Source organism: Anomaloglossus baeobatrachus, chromosome 7 (genome assembly GCF_048569485.1).
Source record: "Anomaloglossus baeobatrachus isolate aAnoBae1 chromosome 7, aAnoBae1.hap1, whole genome shotgun sequence".
Classification (NCBI taxonomy): Eukaryota; Metazoa; Chordata; class Amphibia; order Anura; family Aromobatidae; genus Anomaloglossus; species Anomaloglossus baeobatrachus.
Window position 1 is genome coordinate 101,273,284 of NC_134359.1, and position 22,346 is coordinate 101,295,629.

At 42.6% G+C, this 22,346-nt stretch overlaps 1 protein-coding gene across 1 annotated transcript in view; it reads right to left on the reverse strand.

Moving 5' to 3' along the window:
* SPAG16 (sperm associated antigen 16) overlaps positions 1-22,346 on the reverse strand; it is a 1,446,914-nt gene that overhangs the window by 1,297,249 nt on the left and 127,319 nt on the right. Inside the window, exon 7 of the mRNA XM_075317532.1 lies at positions 7,574-7,691. Within this exon, the coding sequence (XP_075173647.1) occupies positions 7,574-7,691 (118 nt within the window). The remainder of the gene's footprint in view (positions 1-7,573; positions 7,692-22,346) is intronic.

Below are 22,346 nucleotides of genomic sequence, written 5' to 3' on the forward strand. Positions count from 1 at the left end.
TCAGCATTTTTGAGATTATGTTTTTTGTAAATTATAGACTGCCGGCAAGAGTTTAAAAAAACAAAACAAAAAAAAACGTATACTCACCTCACTATTCCAGCCCTTCTAAGGCGAGCTTTGCACACTACGACATCGCAGGTGCGATATCGGTGGGGTCAAATCGAAAGTGACGCACATCTGGCGTCGCAGTCGATATCGTAGTGTGTAAATCCTTTTTGATACAATTAATGAGCGCAAAAGTGTCGTTATCGTATCATCGGTGTAGGGTCCGACATTTCCATTATTTGGCAGCAGCGACAGGTACGATGTTGTTCCTCGTTCCTGCGGCAGAACACATCGCTGTGTGAGAAGCCGCAGGAGCGAGGAACATCTCCTACCTGTGTCACCGCGTCTCACGCCGGCTCAGCGGAAGGAAGGAGGGGGGCGGGTTGTTTACGTCCCGCTCATCTCCGCCCCTCCGCTTCTATTGGCCGCCTGCCGTGTGACGTCGTTGTGACGCCGCACGAGCCCGCCCCCTTAGGAAGGAGGCGGTTCGCCGGCCAGAGCGACGTCGCAGGGCAGGTGAGTGTATGTGAAGCTGCCGTAGCGATAATGTTCACTACGGCAGCAATCACAAGATATCGCACCTGCGACAGGGGCGGGGACTATCGCTGCAGCGTTGGTAACACATTGTTACCGATGTCGCAGCGTGCAAAGCCTGCCTTATGCTTGGTGTCTGCCATTCGGTCGACAGAGCCACCTCTTTTCCCCTGTCGCCAGCTGCAAACTCCCGCATCTTTAGGCTGAGACTTCAGGCTGCAACCAGGCCTCGAAGGTCACTGCACACTGCACGTAATTACGTTACAGACGTGCAATGCACCTTTTGAGGCTTAATCACAGTCTGAAGTCCCATTCTAGAGTGAATAGGTCGAAGATGCAACATAGGAAAGAAGAGGACCGGACAACAGGCAGCACTGATGGCTGCACCTCAAGGAATCTTCTTTTACTGTTGCAGCTCTGGCATGTGAACTCTAGGCTGGGATATACGGCTACGTCCAGATCTCATAATATGCTACGTGCAGTGAACTCCAAAGCCTGATCTACACCGTGTGCAGAATTATTAGGCAAGTTGTATTTTAGAGAATTTTTTTATTATTGATCAACAACTATGTTCTCAATCAACCCAAAAGACTCATAAATATCAAAGCTTAATATTTTTGGAAGTTGGAGTGAGTTTTTTTTAGATTTGGCTATCTTAGGAGGATATCTGTTTGTGCAGGTAACTATTACTGTGCATAATTATTAGGTAACTTAATAAAAACCAAATATATTCCCATCTCACTTGTTTATTTTCACCAGGTAAACCAATATAACTGCACAAAATTTAGAAATAAACATTTCTGACATGAAAAAACAAAACCCCAAAAAATTAGTGACCAATGTAGCCACCTTTCTTTATGATAACACTCAAAAGCCTACCATCCATAGATTCTGACAGTTGCTTGATCTGTTTACGATCAACATTGCATGCAGCAACCACCACAGCCTCCCAGACACTGTTCCGAGAAGTGTACTGTTTTCCCTCCCTGTAGATCTCACATTTTATGAGGGATCACAGGTTCTCTATGGGGTTTAGATCAGGTGAACAAGGGGGCCATGTCATATTTTTTCATCTTTTAGACCTTTACTGGCCAGCCACGCTGTGGAGTAGTTGGATGAATGTGATAGAGCATTGTCCTGCATGAAAATCATGTTTTTCTTGAACGATACCGACTTCTTCCTGTACCACTGCTTGAAGAAGTTATCTTCCAGAAACTGGCAGTAGGTCTGGGAGTTGAGCTTCACACCATCCTCAACCCAAAAAGGTCCCACAAGTTTATCTTTGATGATAGCAGCCCATACCACTACCCCACCTCCACCTTGCTGGCATCTGAGTCGGAGTGGAGCTCTCTACCCTTTATTGATCCAGCCTCTGGCTCATCCATCTGGCCCATCAAGAGTCACTCTCATTTCATCAGTCCATAAAACCTTTGAAAAATCAGTCTTAAGATATTTCTTGGCCCAGTCTTGACAATTTATCTAATGTTTCTTGTTCAAAGGTGGTCGTTTTTCAGCCTTCATACCATGGTCATGTCCAAGAGTATGGCACACCTTGTGCTTTTTGATACTTTAGTAACGTTGCAGCTCTGAAATATGGCCAAACTGGTGGCAAATGACATATTGGCAGCTTCACGCTTGATTTTCCTCAATTCATGGCCAGTTATGTTGCGCCTTTTTTGGCCAACACACTTCTTGTGAAACTGTTGGCTATTTGCCATGAAACGCTTGATTGTTCGGTGATCACGCTTCAAAAGTTTGGCAATTTCAAGACTGCTGCATCCCTCTGCAAGACATCTCACAATTTTGGACTTTTCAGAGTCCGTTAAATCTCTCTTCTGACCTATTTTGCCAAAGGAAAGGAAGTTTCCTAATAATTAAGCACACCTTATATAGGGAGTTGATGTCATTACACCACACCCCTCCTCATTACAGAGATGCACATCACCGGATTTACTTAATTGGTAGTAGGCTCTCAAGCCTCTACAGCTTAGAGTAGGACAACATGTATAAAAAGCATCATGTGACCAAAATACTCATTTGGCTAATAATTCTGCACACAGTGTAGAGTGAAAGATGAGCTTGCAAAACAGGCGGGCGGCTCTGCATAGACAGTGGGAACCGGAAAACAGGCAACAAGTAGCAGGAAGGCAGGACAGGTGAGCAGTGAGGAAGTATAACGGTGTTTTTCCTTTCTAATGTATATTATGTTTTGGGGTCTGGAAAGACCACAGATAATAATAAATTACATTAAATTTGCTGAGAAGTACTTTGTTGTGAATCAAATCTCCCTAGAAAATCTACACGATTTAGCAAATTTAAATTTTGTCAGATCCGTTCATCTCTAGCAAATAGCAAACATAAATTAGATACTGCCAAGTATCTCACGTATGTAAATAAAGAAGTCACTAGTACAGTCAATTTGTATGAGAAGGACCAGAACCAAAAGCACTAATAGCCAAAACAAGAACACCCCAGCAATGAAGCTATTAGACGAAATGAACGTTGGCAAAAAATGTGCCTAATTAATTTGTGCTCTTGATTCTCTGACTTTTTCATGCACATTGACTGTACCAGCTGTTATTTTTTTTCATTGCTTTTCAATATTTCAGGAAATGAAATATTGAAAATTAAATGCAAATTAAAGGGGTTGTCCAGGTTTGACAAGAAAGTCACACGTTACGCATAGTGCACACTGTCAGGATCCTCCAATGCCAAGAGTCATGTGATCGAAAGTATATGATATGCATACTCTTGGCCACATTCCAACTAGACATGTGCCACCTCAGTCAACATGAGTGAATTGAGCAAGGCTGTGCATATCTAGTCAGAATGTCCCCGGAGGTATGCATATCACATACTTGAAGTCACATGACCGCAACCTCCACCAGAATATCCTGACAGTGCGCACTATACAAAGTTTGAGTAGTCACAAGTCTGCAGGTACACAGGGTCACTTACAGACTTTTGTGCCAAACCTGGTCAACCCCTTTAAATAATGAATATATTGTAAACATAACAGTCACTACTAAAACGATCTTTAGGCTACATGCGCACGCTGCTTCTTTTTCGTGTTCACAAACTGCAGCCAAAACTGCAGCCAAAACTGCACCTTGTCAGAGAGAGCCTGGAAATGTCACAAAAAATGTAGGTGCTTTTTTGGTGCGTTTTTGCTGCTTTTTTGGTGCGTTTTTGGCTGCAGTTTTGTCAACAATTGTTTCATGTATTTTTCAGTTCAAACAAGCCCATAAAGCTTGTTGAATTGAAAAAAAAAAAATTAGAAATAAATAAATAATTAAAAAAAACTGGCGTGCGGTCCCCCCCAATTTTAATGCCAGCCAGATAAAGCCATACGGCTGAAGGCTGGTATTCTCAGGATGGGGAGCCCCACGTTATGGGGAGCCCCCCAGCCTAACAATATCAGTCAGCAGCCGCCCAGAATTGCCGCATACATTATATGCGACAGTTCTGGGACTGTACCCGGCTCTTCCCGATTTACCCTGGTGCGTTGGCAAATCGGGGTAATAAGGAGTTATTGGCAGCCCATAGCTGCCAATAAGTCCTAGATTAATCATGTCAGGCGTCTCCCCGAGATACCTTCCATGATTAATCTGTAAATTACAGTAAATAAACACACACACCCGAAAAATCCTTTATTAGAAATAAAAAACACAAACACATTCCCTCATTACCAATTTATTAACCCCGACAAAGCCCTCCATGTCCGGCGTAATCCAGGATGGTCCAGCGCCGCATCCAGCTCTGCTGCATGGAGGTGACCGGAGCTGCAGCAGACACCGCCTCTCATGTCACCTCCATGCAGCAAATGAAGACAGCCGCGCGATCAGCTGAGCTGTCACCGAGGTTACCCGCGGCCACCGCTGGATCCAGCGGTGGCCGCGAGTAACCTCACTGACAGCTCAGCTGATCGTGCTACTGCGTGGAGCTGACAGGAGCGTGGAGGACGGGACTTTCAGCGGTGGCGGTGGCGGTGAGAGGGGTCCATCATCTCCCCTGTGCGGGGACAGCGGTACTTCGGGGAACACGGGGAGGACGGGACTATCAGCGGCGGCAGCAGCAAGAGGGGGATGGACATTGGCAGCTAAAAACATTGATTTTTCCCTCTCGCTGCCGCCGCCGCCGCTGATAGTCCCGTCCTCCACATCATCTCCCCTGTGCGTGCACGCTGGGGACAGTGGTACTTCGGGGAACACGTGGAGGACGGGACTATCAGCGGCGGCGGCAGCGAGAGGGAAAAATCAATGTTTTCAGCTGCCAATGTCCATCCCCCTCTCGCTGCCACCGCTGATAGTCCCGTGCTCCACATCATCTCCCCTGTGCGTGCACGCTGGGGACAGTGGTACTTCGGTGAACACGTGGAGGACGGGACTATCAGCGGCGGCAGCGGCAGCGAGAGGGGGATGGACATTGGCAGCTGAAAACATTGATTTTTCCCTCTCGCTGCCGCCGCTGCTGATAGTCCCGTCCTTCACATCATCTCCCCTGGGGACAGCGGTACTTCAGGGAACACATGGAGGACGGGATGGGACGGGACCACTTGCCTGACCTCACTTCCTGACAAATCACCTGCGTTTTGGTACCAAAAACGCAGGTAAAAGGCAGGTAAAATGCACCACTTTTGATTAGCATGCATTTTTCCTGCGTTTTTGATGCCCTCATTGATTTCAATGGGTGACAAATGTTGACAAAAACGCAGGAAGAATGAACATGCTGCATTTTTTTTGTCACAAACTTTTGACAAAAAAAACGCTGACAAATAAAGTGCAATGTGCGCATAACAAATCTGACTTCTCATAGACTTTACTGGGAAGTCAGATGTCAGAAAGTTCTGCTGACAAAACTGCAGCCAAAAAAGCAGCAAAAAAGCAGCAAAAAAAGCAGCGTGCGCATGTAGCCTTACTCCTGAAAAAAGTGGCAAAGATAATGATGGACAGGGGACAAAGCATCTTTTTTTTTAAAATTTCACCAAAATTCTAGTAAATCTCTCCCCTTTTAAACTGTAATATTAAAAACACTCACTTAGGCTGCTTTCACATTACGTTTTTTTAACAGGAGTCCTGAACGTTTTTTTGCAGCAAAAGCAGATCCAGTGCAAATACATTTTAATTTCAATGCATTTGCAATGGACGTGCGTCATCATGCATTGACATGCTTTTGCACGCGTTATAGTGAGGATCCAGCGAGTTGCAGTATTTTAACATTTTTCAAAAACGCTACTTGTAGCGTTTTTGAGCTGCATCCAAATGCTGTTTGTCACTGGATCCTGACTATACCGCACGCAAACGCATGTAAACACTGGCATGCTGATAGACAGGATCCTGTTGGGCACAAACCAGCCTGGAGTGATCACAGAATCTCTCTCTCTCTGTCGGTCTCTCTCTTTCTGTCGGTCGGTCTCTCTTTCTGTCGGTCAATCTCTCTCTCTTGGCCTCTATCTCTCTCTGACAGTCTCACTCTCTGTCTGTTGGTGAGTCTCTCCCTCTCACCACCTCTCTCATACTCACCGATCATGGGCGCGGCGCTGCACGGCTGTGAAACTGCTCTGGCAACTTCTCCTCTTTTGAAAATGCTGGCCGCTCACTATTTCATCTCGTATTCACGGCTTCCCTCGTCCACCGGTGCCTATGATTGGTTGCAGTCAGACACGCCCCCACGCTGAGTGACAGCTGTCTCACTGCAACCAATCACAGCCGCCGGTGCGTGGGTCTATATCGTGCAGTACAATAAATAAATTATTTTAAAAAAACGGCGTGCGGTCCCCCCAATTTTGATACCAGCCAAAGTAAAGCCAGACAGCTGAAGGCTGGTATTCTCAGGATGGGGAGCCCCCCAGCCTAAAAATATCAGCCAGCAGCCGCCCAGAATTGCCGCATCTATTAGATGCGACAGTCCTGGGACTCTACCCGACTCATCCCGAATTGCCCTGGTGCGGTGGCAATCGGGGTAATAAGGAGTTAATGGCAGCCCATAGCTGCCACTAAGTCCTATGTTAATCATGGCAGGCGTCTATGAGACACCCCCAATGATTAACCTGTAAGTGAAAGTAAATAAATTACATACACCCAAAAAAATCCTTTATTTGATATAAAAGACAAAAAAACACCCTCTTTCACCACTTTATTAAAACCCCCAAATACTCCTCTCCAGGTCCGGCGTAATCCACAGAGGTCCCACGACGCATCCAGCTCTGCTACATGAAGCTGACAGGAGCGGCAGTAGAACACGACCGCTCATTGTGAGCTCCACGCAGCAACTGAAGTGAGTCGCGCGATCAGCGGTGGCGTCACTCAGGTAGTGCCTGCGTGTGCGCGGTGATGATGGGTGCGGTAGTGAAGGAGTGTGCGGTGATGATGGGAGTGGTAGTGCCTGCGTGTGTGCGGTGATGATGGGTGCGGTAGTGCCTGCGTGTATGTGGTGATGATGGAAGTGGTAGTGCCTGCGTGTGTGCAGTGATGATGGGTGCGGTAGTGCCTGCGTGTATGCGGTGATGATGGAAGTGGTAGTGCCTGTGTGTGTGCGGTGATGATGGGTGCGGTAGTCTCTATCTCTCTCTCTCTCTCTGTCTATCTGTCTGTCTCGTTCAGTTCCCCTCACTCCCGATCACATGACTCCAATACCCACCAACAATTTCAAGTCACAGGATCCTGTAAAATAACACATGCGTTTGCATGCGTTTCTCTTTGGAAAAACAGGATCTGCTTTTGCAGCAAAAAAAACGTTCAGGACGCATGTTAAAAAAAACTTAGTGTGAAAGTAGCCTTATCTCATCCTCATTTACAAAAATGTATACATTAATATTAAAGGTGTTCTGTAATTATATCAATCAGTAATTGTTATGGGTTTGAACACAAAAAATCCCCATCAGTTACAAGAAGTGTCTGCAAAACAGCTTTGTGTATAATGTAACTGATCTAAAACAAAAACACCCCAAATAACTGCATTATGTCACGTGCAATTAATAAAGAAAATGTATCACCTCTCCAACAGCTCGATCCCTCTCTAGACTAGTCAGCATCTTCTGCCGCAGGACTGTTTGGTATTTTTCATGTAGCTGTCTTAGCAATGGTTCATAAGATGCATAATGTGCCTTCAACCTTGAAGAAAGGAAAAGAATTGAAACATATAAAACCAAGTGACCTTTTATGAATCCATGCAGCAGGGAAGTTAGCAGTGCAATTACTCAGACCAGCATCCAAAGGGCTCATTGTTCACATTATTATTATTGACAGTACCAAGTTTAAAGCCCCACTCCAGCAGTAAGTGATGGCAGGGTGCTTTAAATCTAAGTCCCTTGTTCCATATCTTATACTCACCCTCTGGTGGTTTCACCTTTTTTCGGCTTCGCTCCTGTAACACGGCGCCATCTTGTGTTAGTAATTTCTGAATGTCCAGAAGTCAGACGTTACGTGACAAGTGCTCAGTGCAAGTCTATGAGAGCCAGAACTAGACTCTCATAGACATGTATTGGATTGTGACCTCTGACGAGCTTCACGAAACACTGGAGTAGCTGGCTGGTTACAAATCACCGAGACCGACCAGACAAGCAGTGGACATACAAAATAGAGATGGCGGCAGGTGAGTATGAGACAGGGGACTGACATTTAAAGCACCACTACAGGGGGGAATTAAACACAAACAAATGCTGGAGTAGTGCTTTAAAGGGAATTTGTTTTACTACCTCATCTGAGAGCAGCATGTACACAAAGAGACTCTGAATCCAACGATGTAGGTTGGAAAAAAGTCACAAAATATCTGAATTTATCTAATGTATAGGAATTGTACAGGCAACAAAAAAAAAAAAAGACCATGTATGATAAACAAGTATTTGCCTTTCAATGGCTTAACAACAATTAGAGCAGTAATAACCACTTAGTTTTCACCCATCTAGAAAGGACACCGTAAACAATTTTTATTAAGATCTCCAATGTACGAATGTACAATTTAATAGATTATGACGACAAAAAGCAGATAAAGAAATAAAACTATTTCACAATATTAATTGAAGTAACTGAGTGTGTGACAATATACCGTAAGTCTCCTGATCTGAACTAATGCCTTTGTATAAACACCTGTGGTGTCCGACAATAGAAGGTCACAGTGTTTGGCTGCGCAAAATGCTCCTTGACTTTCTATTTGTCCTGCTGTTAGTATCCACTGTACTAAGTAACTCCTCTGCAGGGTTTTCATCCTTTTCCCTTTAAGACCCAGCGGAGCCCTCCTTCCATCCAGCTGCTGATCATCAGTATTCTCTATCTGCTTAAATACTCTACTTTTCCCCTCAACTTCTGCTGGTGATATTCAGTTAATTCAAGTTCTGGATGCAAGCAGGTGGCCTGCATTCACCTGTGGTACTGTTGCTGAAACTTTGCTGAACAAGTCATATGTGGATAAGTAGTTCATGCACTATTTCCCATGTGTCTTTCTCGTGTCTTCTTTAGTGTTTTTAGTGGGGTTGACGAAGAGCTCATCCCACCCATTCCCTATTTCGGGGCCAGCACAAGAGATACCTAGGGTCAGATATCTGGCTTGGCGCATAGGTGCAGAACCTATCTAGGGTGGTGATGGACCCGAGGGACCAGCAGTAGGTTTGGTCACAGGTCACAATCTCCCCCTTCCCTAGACACAGGGTTTCCCTTCCATTTCGTCGTTTGCTTTGTCCTTCCCCATACCTAGCATGACACCCTGATTCAACACCAGTGATTTTCTCGGGCATTTTCCAGTTAGGCGCTCTTTCTACATTAAGAGACAGTGTTTACCCTGACGCTTACTCCATATCTCTAGATTTAGAAAACACCTCTCAATCTTTTTTCAAATCAGAAGCTGGACACTTTTGCCCAATCTATTTTCAAACTTTGGGACGATTCCACAATTTACCTTCCTTGCATGCCTTCATTAGCAGGAATGTCAGATACTAAATTTACAATACTGTGCTTTTTGATGTAAGCTATCAGATGCATGGCTTGAAGCCACAGGGCCCCAATGCAAAACTACAAGGAAGGTCTTCTTACTGCTGCATGTTATCTACAGCACTGTTCTGCTGTGTAGTTTATGAGCTGCCAGGCTCTCTCAGGCACCACATACAATTTCACCCTCTGCACCCCTCCATAGTTACACCCCTGCTTGGTAAGTGTTTTACATGGTTTGCTTTGGCAGTTCCTGTGGTATTATGGTAGCACATATTGGAAAAGAAAAGTCAACAGAGCACCATCAGGAAGGGGTTGACATACAAGTGGTGCAAGGGGCCCTAGCAGTAAGGGGGGCCCATTTCTACCTCCAAAGCAGGTGGAATTGTGCATTTTTGATGAGTTATTGGACTGAAAAGGGCCCATATATTGTTCATGCACAGGGGCCCTTTTCTGTCTGTGTCCGCTAGTGCTGTCGGGTGTCTGCATTACAACCCAGAGAAGAAATCCAGCTGTACTTGTGATTTTCCATGCTTCATTCACAGTGAATACCTGATTTACCTACTTGCCATGAAATGACACCATCAGATTAAAGTTGAAGCCTCTGCATCATTTCTGAATCATTTTATACACTGATATTTTAGCATACTGTAGAAAGCATGCCACCAAATTAGCAGATATTTTGTCCCGACTTTGGAACAGGATCATAAATAATTCAGAAGCAGATTTATAATAAATCCCACTGAAATCAACTGGATTGTTTCCATCAGTAATTCCAGGGGCTTATTTGTATTTGCTTTCAGTCTAGTTTTGAGAACTCACTTATAAACAATCCTATACATAACCAGAGAGGCAGTAAATTGCACGGCACTTGGCTCGCTTTTTAGCTTACCGCTGTAAAACAACAGAACTTTACATTTTGCGGATTCAAATTTACATGTCTTTCCCAAATGCTTGTAAATCTATTTTAGAGTCTGTGTCTTGTATTATGAAATGCTGTAAGCAGGTGAGAGGAGGGAGTACACAAAAATCCTACAAAAAAATGGAGACCAGAGCAAAACTAATAAAATAGAATAACATAAAAAAAGGAAAGAAAATCTGTTACCACTTTAATTTAAGATATCTGTTAATCATCAATGCAATGTGCACATTGACACTGCAATCAGAAATAAGAGCCCACCACCACATTAGATGACAGCCGAACGACCCTCTACTCCCCCATTGTGCTCTCAGTGGAAGCTACTGCAGCGCCATCGCTAATGATAACCAAAGGACTGGCCACTCGAATTCCAATGTGCTAGATCTTTCTCCCTGTTATAGCCAATGAACGTGACTGAGCACAGCAAATGGTACTTTGTTTAGTGGCCGTTCGGAGTTCTGCTCTTTATTTCTCACTCAAAATAATTCAAGAGCATGGGCGATAAAGTGCAGTACTCAGCTGCAGCCACTAAGATACTTTTCAAAAAGTCGCAATCGACCATATACATCTGTAATAATTAAATTCCCCCATAAAGTGAAAAAAAAGTGAGCCCATATAAAAAAGATTTAAAAAAAGACACAAGTAAAATAATGAATTGGGTGCAACAAAAAAGGTGCAAAATTAGAAAAAAAGAGGCGTAAATGCAATGATTAAACTGGGCCATGAAATCTAAATGACAAAATAAAAAGATGATATTCAAACCCTGTACCTATATATTTTCTGAAAGTGGACACCTACCACATTGCAAAAATTCCACTCCACACTTTTTATATAATGAGGCACCGTCATGCAGTTTTGAATCAGGGAGGGTGATTTTTATTTTATTTTTTTTTTTCAAAAACTACATAAAAAATATATTAGTGACTAAAAGTTTGATTTTTTTTTACAATAAGTAATAACAGACAAAAAAAAACATTTATCACCCAATTTCTGCAGACTATGGAAATACTGTTCGGGTGCCCGGTAGAGATCACCGTGGAAGAAGTATCACTTGGTTTTCGGAGCACAAATTTTGCTGGATTGGTTTTCACTTGCCATATCTCATTTGCAGAGCCCCTTGAGGTACAAAGGAGTCCCCCAAGAATTGGCTGCATTTTGGAAACTGTAACTCTCAAGGAATTCATTTACAGGTGTAATGGACATTTTTACCACACGGATGTTTCACAAATTTCTTTACTATTGACTTGTGAAAATGAAAAAAAGGTTTTGTTTTTTTTAAGAATATCATGTAGATTTAGGTTGATGTACGATAAAAAATATATACTATAGAATAGTACTGTGTTAGCCAGAAAAGGGTTAACAAATACCTTTATGAAACAGAAGATCACTCCTAAAATACTTCTGTCTTTTTTGGCATTAAAGTATCTATATACAGTCATATGAAAAAGTTTGGGCACCCCTATTAATGTTAACCTTTTTTCTTTATAACAATTTGGTTTTTTGCAACAGCTATTTCAGTTTCATATATCTAATAACTGATGGACTGAGTAATATTTCTGGATTGAAATGAGGTTTATTGTACCAACAGAAAATGTGCAATCCGCATTTAAACAAAATTTGACCGGTGCAAAAGTATGGGCACCTTTATCAATTTCTTGATTTGAACACTCCTAACTACTTTTTACTGACTTACTAAAGCACTAAATTGGTTTTGTAACCTCATTGACCTTTGAACTTCATAGGCAGGTGTATCCAATCATGAGAAAAGGTATTTAAGGTGGCCACTTGCAAGTTGTTCTCCTATTTGAATCTCCTATGAAGAGTGGCATCATGGGCTCCTCAAAACAACTCTCAAATGATCTGAAAACAAAGATTATTCAACATAGTTGTTCAGGGGAAGGATACAAAACGTTGTCTCAGAGATTGATTTAAACTATCAGTTTCCACTGTGAGGAACATAGTAAGGAAATGGAAGAACACAGGTACAGTTCTTGTTAAGCCCAGAAGTGGCAGGCCAAGAAAAATATCAGAAAGGCAGAGAAGAAGAATGGTGAGAACAGTCAAGGACAATCCACAGACCACCTCCAAAGACATGCAGCTTCATCTTGCTGCAGATTGTGTCAATGTGCATCGGTCAACAATACAGCGCACGTTGCACAAGGAGAAGCTGTATGGGAGAGTGATGCGAAAGAAGCCGTTTCTGCAAGCACGCCACAGAGTCGCCTGAGGTATGCAAAAGCACATTTGGACAAGCCAGTTACATTTTGTAAGAAGGTCCTGTGGACTGATGAAACAAAGATTGAGTTGTTTGGTCATACAAAAAGGCGTTATGCATGGAGGCAAAAAAACACAGCATTCTAAGAAAAGCACTTGCTACCCACAGTAAAATTTGGTGGAGGTTCCATCATGCTTTGGGGCTGTGTGGCCAATGCCGGCACTGGGAATCTTGTTAAAGTTGAGGGTCGCATGGATCAACTCAGTATCAGCAGATTCTTGACAATAATGTGCAAGAATCAGTGACGAAGTTGAAGTTACGCAGGGGATGGATATTTCAGCAAGACAATGATCCAAAACACCGCACCAAATCTACTCAGGCATTCATGCAGAGGAACAATTACAATGTTCTGGAATGGCCATCCCAGTCCCCAGACCTGAATATCATTGAACATCTGTGGGATGATTTGAAGCGTGCTGTCCATGCCCGGCGACCATCAAACTTAACTGAACTGGAATTGTTTTGTAAACAGGAATGGTCAAATATACCTTCATCCAGGATCCAGGAACTCATTAAAAGCTACAGGAAGCGACTAGAGGCTGTTATTTTTGCAAAAGGAGGATCTTCAAAATATTAATGTCACCTTTATGTTGAGGTGCCCATACTTTTGCACCGGTCAAATTTTGTTTAAATGCGGATTGCACATTTTCTGTTGGTATAATAAACCTCATTTCAATCCAGAAATATTACTCAGTCCATCAGTTATTAGATATATGAAACTGAAATAGCTGTTGCAAAAACCCACATTTTTTATAAAGAAAAAAAGTTAACATTAATACAGGTGCCCAAACTTTTTCATATGACTGGACATTTGGCTCAAATTTATTTATTTCTATTAAAAATAATAAAGAATGTATCATTTAAAGGGGAGGTCTAAGACTTTTGTTTTTTACTATGTGCTCCAAAAAACTAACAGGCAGCTAGTTGCCAACAGAGGCAGCTCCCTGCCTGTTGAACCTGACACCGGCACAGAGCGGTCCCTGACGACGGTTCAGCTGTTCCCTGCAAACAGAGCAGCTCTTCTTCTTCCGGTCTGGTCTGTTGACAGGGTGGGACTGCGGCGTTATGCTGACTGACATCTGGCTTTCCCAGTTAGGCAGTGGGGAGCCGGTTTTCTAATCAGCAAAACCCTGGCAGTTTCGCCCTTTCAACAGAGCAGAGCTGAAAAGAAGCTGGCACTCAGTTGACGTAATGTCAGCAGAAGCCACTGAAACGTCAACATTAACGGCCCGTTTCTGCTCTGTGACCAATCTGTATCAGCAGAGAATAGCGCCGGACACAACAGGCAGGTAGTTAGCAACTACCAGCCTGTTAGTGCTTAGGTACCTTGTGAAAAAACGGAATAGTCCTGGATAATCCCTTTACTTTATTACTCAATTCTCCCAATTAAAGTAATAACCTGTCAGTGCTCAAACACTACCATTTGGGCACATGATGAAGTGTAAAAGAGAAAGTGCACAATTTAACGCGCAAATTTTGCTGGATTTGTTCTCTTTTTACCATATTGCATTCGCGCCCCTGAGGTTTTAGTACAGAGAATCTCCACTCCATGAAAAGACCCCATTTTAGAAACTATTCCAGTTAAGCCACTTATCAAGGGGTGTAGTTCTTATTTTGATATTTTGATCTCTAAAGTGTCTTTAAGACATTACTGTGTAACGTATGGCAAAAAAGTGCAAAAAAAAAAGTTGCATTTTTTTCTCAAAACTAGGGTTATTTTTTTCACAGCGACAATGTTATGTAGGTGATACACTGTATTAATTTATTCTGTGTGTCAGGATGATTAAAAAGATGACAAACATATGGATTTATTTATGCTTTACTGCTTTGCTATGTTTACACAATAAAAATACTTAGCAAAAAATATTAATTAACTAAAATAATTTTGTGTTGCTATGTTCTGGGACCCAACATTTATTTTTCTGTTGCCGGAGTGGCATAACGGCATATTTGTGGCAGAAGTTGGAAACTGGGTTTGAGTGACATAACAAATTTCATGCGAGTCTCAGAAGAGCCAGTGCAGATATCACAGGAATGGCGCCAGCACTGGAAGTGAGTATAGGTGTTATTTTACAAGTGGGAAACATAGGGATTGAGAATGGATTGTCCAAATAGTGGATAAGCCCTTTAAAGATGTAATAATCATCAAGAGCATTTGTATACTGTACCATTTAATTCTAGAGCTACATAACATCGCCTGTAGGTACATATATAGGTCAATGTACCACGCCCTCACCCACTCTATTTTCCTCCTTTTCGTGTCCCCACCCTGTCGCCTTCATTTATCTCGCTTGTCATCTTTTTTAAGTCCCCCTCCATTCTAATCTTTTAACTGACAGTTTTTTGGTCTATATCACTAAGCTCTCTCAGACCTCTGATACTGTTATAACTTTTTTTTTAATGAGCTCATTCTATCTACATGCCATGCATACAATGTGCCGTTCATATTATAACAGTACCTTTTACTTTTCTATCGATAGAGTTTATCTTACATAGTTACATAGTTACTAAGGTTGAAAAAAGACCTAGGTCTTGAAACTAAATGTAAAGATTTTTGGCACAAGATCTCCAATTTGATTCTGCTGCCATTGTACAAACATTTTAATTTGGAAAATAATACAAACTAAACAGGATTACACCAACTCATGTACGATTTCAAACATTGTAATTGACACCCACAGTCGTGCAGGGGTGCACAACCACCTGGCTAATGCTGCTTTCATACCTCCGGTTTTAGCAGAGCCGGCTCTAAAACCTATGCAACGGATGCGGCGACAATACCGCATAATTTGCATACGTTTTTTACATGCGGCCCGTCCGGTTTTTGCCGCTTGCGGCAGGCTACTGAGCATGCGCAGTGGAAAAAAATGCATGCGGCGGCCAGATGCGGTTTTTGCTGCAGGACGCCGCATGCGGCGTCCATAGGCATGCATTGCAAATCGCGCCGCATCGGCCGGATGCGGTTTTTTTTGCCGGACAAAAAAAGTGCCAGGCAACGTTCCATCCGGCCGCCGCATCGGCTAAATCTGCCGCATGCGGAAAAAAACGGATGGAACGCAAGTCCATGCAGCACAATACGGCACTAATGTAAGTCTATGCAAAAAAACGCAACCGGCGGCAAAAAAAAAACGGTTGCATTTTTTCTGCAAAGCACCGGATTGTGCCGCACGGGAAAAACCTGATGTGTGAAAGCAGCCTATGTAGTACATCGTACCTCATCCAGAACCACAGCCCCAAACAGATTCACGCAGGAGCACACCCTGTGTTTTTTCTTCTCTCTGCAAATCACTGAAGATTTCTTCTGCCCGGTCAATTGTCTGACTGCTCCTATCATCACAGGCCCAACCTCAGTAGCTACAGAGGGATTTGAAATTTCCAGCTCCTACTACAAGTCTCTGTGCGCTAATCTCTGCTGCGGATCCTCATCGGTGCCCATGCCCAGGCATCAACCGTAGTTGTGCAGGGGTGCACAACTACCTGGGGGAGTAGTACATCATACCTCAGCCATAATCACAGTCCCAAACAGATTCATGCAGGAGCGCATCCTGTGTTTTTTTCTTTTCTCTGCATAAACATTGTAATTGATACATTTTTGTATCGAGTCATCGTTAAAGGGATTCTCCACTACTTAAACAATGTCTTCTCATTCCTTTTTTTCGAGCCCAGAAAAATAAAAAAGCCTATACTCCCCTCCAGTGCCGGCGCGATTCTAGCAGCGTGACAACTCGCGTTCCCGGGGCTCACGTGACATTGCTATGAAATGTGATCCTTGCGCACAACCAACTGTGGCTTCTCTCTACTCTCCTTCAGACAGTTAAGTAATTAACAGGAAGTAAGAGCTGCAGCCATCATTCACTTCCAGTTAATTACTTACATATCAAAAGGTGGGGAGAGAGTAGCCGCAAAGACTCGATATTTACAGTGCTCACCCACATTTTTAAAGACCTGCTCTTTGGCCTGGCATGCTGGAAATTAGTTTCTGGACCAAATCCTCAGAAATGAAAACACATTGTTGCCTAATCGGTGCTTGGAGTTTATCACAATTTCTGCAGGTTTTTTTGCATGCTTGTTTGTTTGAGGACTGACCACAGGTTCTCAATGGGATTGTGATCTGAGATGTTTCCTGGCAAAAAGCCCCAAATTTAAAAATTTTGATCAACAGGTCACTTAGTTACCTCTTTTTCCTTGTGACATGTGTGAGGCAGTGACAGGGGTAATATTTGAAGGCCGCTATGTGTCCCCTAGAATGTGTCTGGAAACCCTCTAAGTTTGCTATAGCTATTACTGGGAAAGGGAGATGGGCTCCTCCCCCAGTCCAGGTTTTGTAACATCCTCATGTCCAGCATTTGGTTTAAATCTTGCAGGGTACGTCAGGGTGGGTCTCAGTTGTGAGCCAGGCTTATTGAAGCAAACACATGCTGTGTGAGCTGGCTCTGTGTGGAGTGAACCCAGGTAAGGAGTGTGAGCCTGGGAGAACGTAAACAGATCCTTGCAGTTCACGGGGTCCAAAGGTAGCAAGACTTTTATACAAAGCATTTGTCTATATGCACTGGCTACGATCCGGAAGAGACTTTATTTGACTGTGGAAAACTGGATCTATTTATGCTGCAACAATAAACTGTTGGTGTGAATAGGCTGCTGCCTCACTGCCCCAGGTTTTTGCCTAAGCAACGCTGCTACCTCACACATGGTACTCCAACATGCTGAAGAAAAATATTGTCTATCACAAAATTGCTCCGTGATCACTGGGAGAAGTTGCTTTTGGGGGATGTTTGGATCCCTCACTTTATTCAGGACAGTGTTCTCAGGAAAAATTGTGAGTGATCTCACCATGAGTCGTGGGGGCCAGGTGCCAGCAATGACACCGGCAAACCCCATCTCTCCCACCATCGCACTTTCAACTGTATCATCATCATCATCCTGAATGCCAATACAGTTGAAGCAATGATGAAACCGGGAGCCATCAGCTACCTACACCATCATTCTCCCTGCATGTCTGAGCTCTGACGTCTCAGTGCAGCGGGTGAGATGATGTCACCACATAGCTCCTGATCTGCAGACCAAACAATGCAAAGACTGGAGCAGCAGGGAAATGAGGAGAGAATATTTTATTTGTCTTTTTAAATCAATGGAAGCCATTATACTATTTGGAGGACTACGTGGGGGCCACTATACTGTTAGGAGGGCTAGTTGGGGCCATTATGCTGTGTGCAGGCCATTATACACTGTGGAGGGTTGTGTAGGGACCATCATTTTATGTGGAGGGGTGTGGTGGCCATTATATTCTACGGAGAGTTATTATATTGTATGGAGGGCTATGTTGGGGCCATCATCCTTTGCTGTCCCTGTGGGATTATCACACTTAAGGGGGGGGTGCTTTAAGGTAATCAAACTGTGCATGTGGAGGGTGTAGGAATTCACTGTGGTGGTATCGTACTGTGTCTGAGTGGCACATTTGTTGGCATCATAATTTATAAGGGGCATAAAAGTGGTATCTTAATTCGTGGGAACACAAGGGGATTCATGAGGAGGAAAATTACTTTGTAAGGGCAGCAAAGTTGTGAGATATGCTCCTCTGTGACCCAGGCAAATGTTTTTGTTTTTTTTGGGGGAAGATTCCTAATTAAGTACCTCCTGTGGGGCCCCATGATTTCTATGTATGCTACCGCCAAGAGCAACTTCTCCCAATGATTGAGGAACAATATGGTGATTAATAATGCTTTCTCCATCATGATGGAGATGATGCCACAGGGAAACGTGAGCAAATCATTAATATTTTGGGTCCATAGTCAAAAAAAATCCCAGATCTCAATCTCATTAATAATCTGTGGTCAATCCGCAAAAAGTGGTTAACACAGAAATTGTGATAATCTCCAAGCACTGATTAAGCAAAAATAGGTTGGCATTAGTGAGGCTTTAGCCGAGAAGCTGATATCCAGCTGCCAGCGAGAACTGGAGAAGTCTTGAAAAATAAAAGTCAACGATGCAAATATTGAGTCTTTGCATAAATTTGACAGATTTGACAATAAAAGTTTAAAAACTTGAAGTAGTTATAATTGTACTTAAGAAACCATAAAAATAGCTGAATAAAAGATCTAAAAAAAACTATTGAAGTAGCAAAGTTTGTGAAAAATAAAATTTGCATTGAGTCTCAAGACTTTTAGCCAAGACTATAGCTTGATACTGATGTCAAACACACTTTCATTCATTCTTAATCTTTGCCAAACAGGGGGCGGATGAAATGGATTCTAATTCTCTCATATCAAGACTTACAAAGTTGCTTTTATTTTAGACATTTCGATAAAATATATTGGTGATAGATTTGAGTAAACCTGTTACGTCACCGCCGGAGTCTGCTCCAGCGACTTCTGCTCCGATCACCAAGTGACGCCGTGTTCCTGCTGTGGATGGTGCTGGTGATGGGAGAGGAGTCGATGCCAGCGGCACTGGTGGGCGCAGGCTCCGATCATCCACTGGGCTGGGTTATCTTTGGGATCTGCAGTACCGCTGGCTGACTGTGGGTGGCGTGTGTCTTCCAGCTGAAGTTGCCAGTGTTCAGCTACAGCCAATGGGAAGACACCAAACCCTTCTTATTCCCCCTCCTGTCACATGACCACTCCCAGAGATAGTTCTGATTTCCTGGCTCCTGGTCCGCCCTATTCTGTTTTGTGATTCCTGTGTGCTGACGTCTGCGTGTTTTCTGACTACCATTTTGCCTCCTGTTTTTGTACCTCGCTGCCCGATCCGGATTTGACCTCTGCTCCGTTTTCTGATTACGTCCTTGTCTGCCGATTCTGTCACTGTTCTGCTATTCCTGGTTTGACCCTGCCTGACGACTACTCTCATCGGACTGCAGCCTTCCACAGGTAGTGATCTCCAGGGCCCTGTGTAATTCCAAATCCCTGTATAGGGGTTAAAGGGTTTCAGGGTTCTGGGGGACCTGCTTCGTGAGTGGCTTCCCTCTAGTCTGTCCATTACATCCCCCCTGAGTCTGTTGATCCAGGCAGGTGTTACAAGATCATGGTGTGCCTGGGATATTACGGTTTGTTGCAAAAAAAAAAAAATACTGAATTTTTTACTCTTTCCAACAAAACGTCTTAGAAATAAATGGACGTTTAAACAGAAAATACCTAAGTTAGTCTGGGAATATTAAAGTTTGCCATTTGTGAGCTAACCCATACGTACAACTTTTATTTCTTCGGGAGTTTTTTTCTTCTTCTACTAAGGGAAGACACATAATAAACTTCCATGCACCTGTGCTACAGAACAGACTTTATAAGAGCAATATCTCATCTGCCTCCAGTGCAAAACTTAAAAGGTTTGAAATCCAAAACTTTCATGGATGACTAGCCCGAGGAGTAGATGATTTTTCTAAAGTCATATCTTCTCCAAGACGACTATACTCCAGCAACGACTTATAATTGATTTTAACTATTGTGTTGTCTGTCCTAAGGGTGGCTAATACTTTGTCACTTATTCCAAAATATAGTAACACAGGTAGAGCAAAGCACTCGCAAAATATGACAGTCTTCTCATATTTTAATCAAAATCATTGTGTTCCCTGGAGGGGATGACAGCTACATTTCTTTATCTGCAAAACCCAAACACAGATCCGAACAGTAAAAGTGAAGTGTAATTTGATCAATAAGAGATTATAGGAAGATATGACAGGACCAGGTTTATGGGGCTTTGACTCTGCAGCGTTTAGTGACAAATTGAATGAGCATTAATATAAAAAGCCGTGGACGCTGTCACAACCACTTCTACTGAAAAAGACTTAATTAAAATGCAACCTGCAGTATGAAAGTCAATAGCTCCAGCTTCATTGATTAGCGAGCCAGCAAGACGTGATTGAGACTACAAGAAAAGGGGACTTGTAAGCTCGCCGCTGCCATCTTATAAAGCCATTTATAACTACATCACTTAAGTCTCATCCCTGTCACCAGGAGCAGTTAATTAAGACACCGCCAGTCACATATCAGTGTATATACTGAACTTCACTTCATTTTGGAGCCATATGAAAAGGTTTTGTAGACAATGGCATGAAAAGCAATACATCATATAATGTTATAAAAAAGAATCGGTAAGAAAGAACAAATATATGAAACAAATATAATGAACAGGGCAGCAGGAAAGGCACAGGAGATATTGAGGCTTCAGCTAACACGCAATAGTGATGAAATAGAAAAACAAGAAACTTATGTACAGTATCCTCATTACCAACTATGTCTATCCCATCCCTGGTTATACTTTACTTATTTTCTTAAAGAAATTGTGTTATTAGCAAACAACATTTTGTTTAAAATCAGGTTTTTATATTAAATACATACATTTATATAAAACATAAAAGGAGACTGACAGCACTTCCAATAGTGTGAACAGGTGCGTATCTGTTCATGATACATAAAGTCTACAAAATGGAGGAACAGTCGCACACTATAATGGCAAAGCTTTAAACTACTAATAACAATCTAGAAAAAGTTTTTTTTGAGGTATTTAACATATTAGAATGGCCATTTTAATACCTGCCCAGTAGCCACGTCATGGCAACCTCATTGTACTGGGTCCTACTCTTTCCTACTGCCTCTGTCCTTTAGACTAGCTGTGCACTCCAACCCCCACCTTACGCATTAGCCACTTTTAATAGTGGGTCACTCGACGCCCTTACATGTACGTTTTTTTAAAAGCTCAGACAGACAGTAGGAAAGAGTAGGACCCAATACAATGAGGTTGCCGTGACGTGGCTACTGGACAGGTATTAAAATGGGCATTTTAATATGCTAAACTGCTAAACACCCGAAAAAACTTTTTCTAGATTGTTATTAGTAGTTTAAAGCTTTGCCATGATAGTGTGTGACTGTTCCTGTTTTTTGTATATATATATATATATATATATATATATATACTGTGTGTGTATATATATATATATATATATATATATATACACACACTGTATATACACAAGTGCATCTCAATAAATTTGAATATCATCAAAGAGTTAATTTATTTCAGCAATTCAATACAAAAAGGGAAACGCATATATTATAAGAGTCATTACAAACATAGTGATCTATTTCAAGTGTTTATTTCTATTAATGTTGATAATTATGGCTTACAGCCAATGAAAACCCAAACGTCATTATCTCGGAAAATTAGAATATTACAGAAGACCAACTGAAAAACTGATATTAAACTCAGAAATGTTGGCGCCTACTGAAAAGTCTGTACAGTAAATGCCTCAATACTTGGTTGGGGCTCCTTTTGCATTAATTAATACATCAATGCGGCGTGGCATGGAGGTGATCAGCCTGTGGCACTGCTGAGGTGTTATGGAAGCCCAGGTTGCTTTGATAGCAGCCTTCAGCTTATCTGCATTGTTGGATGTGGTGTTTCTCATCTTCCTCTTGACAATACCCCATAGATTCTCTATGGGGTTTAGGTCAGGCGAGTTTGCTGGCCAATCAAGCATAGTGATACAGTGGTTATTAAACCAGGCATTGGTACTTTTGGCAGTGTGGACAGGTGCCAAGTCCTGCTAGAAAATGAAATTTCTATCTCCAAAAAGCTTGTCGGCAGAGGGAAGCATGAAGTGCTCTAAAATTTCCTGGTAGACGGCTGCGCTGACTTTGGTCTTGAGAAAACACAGTGGACC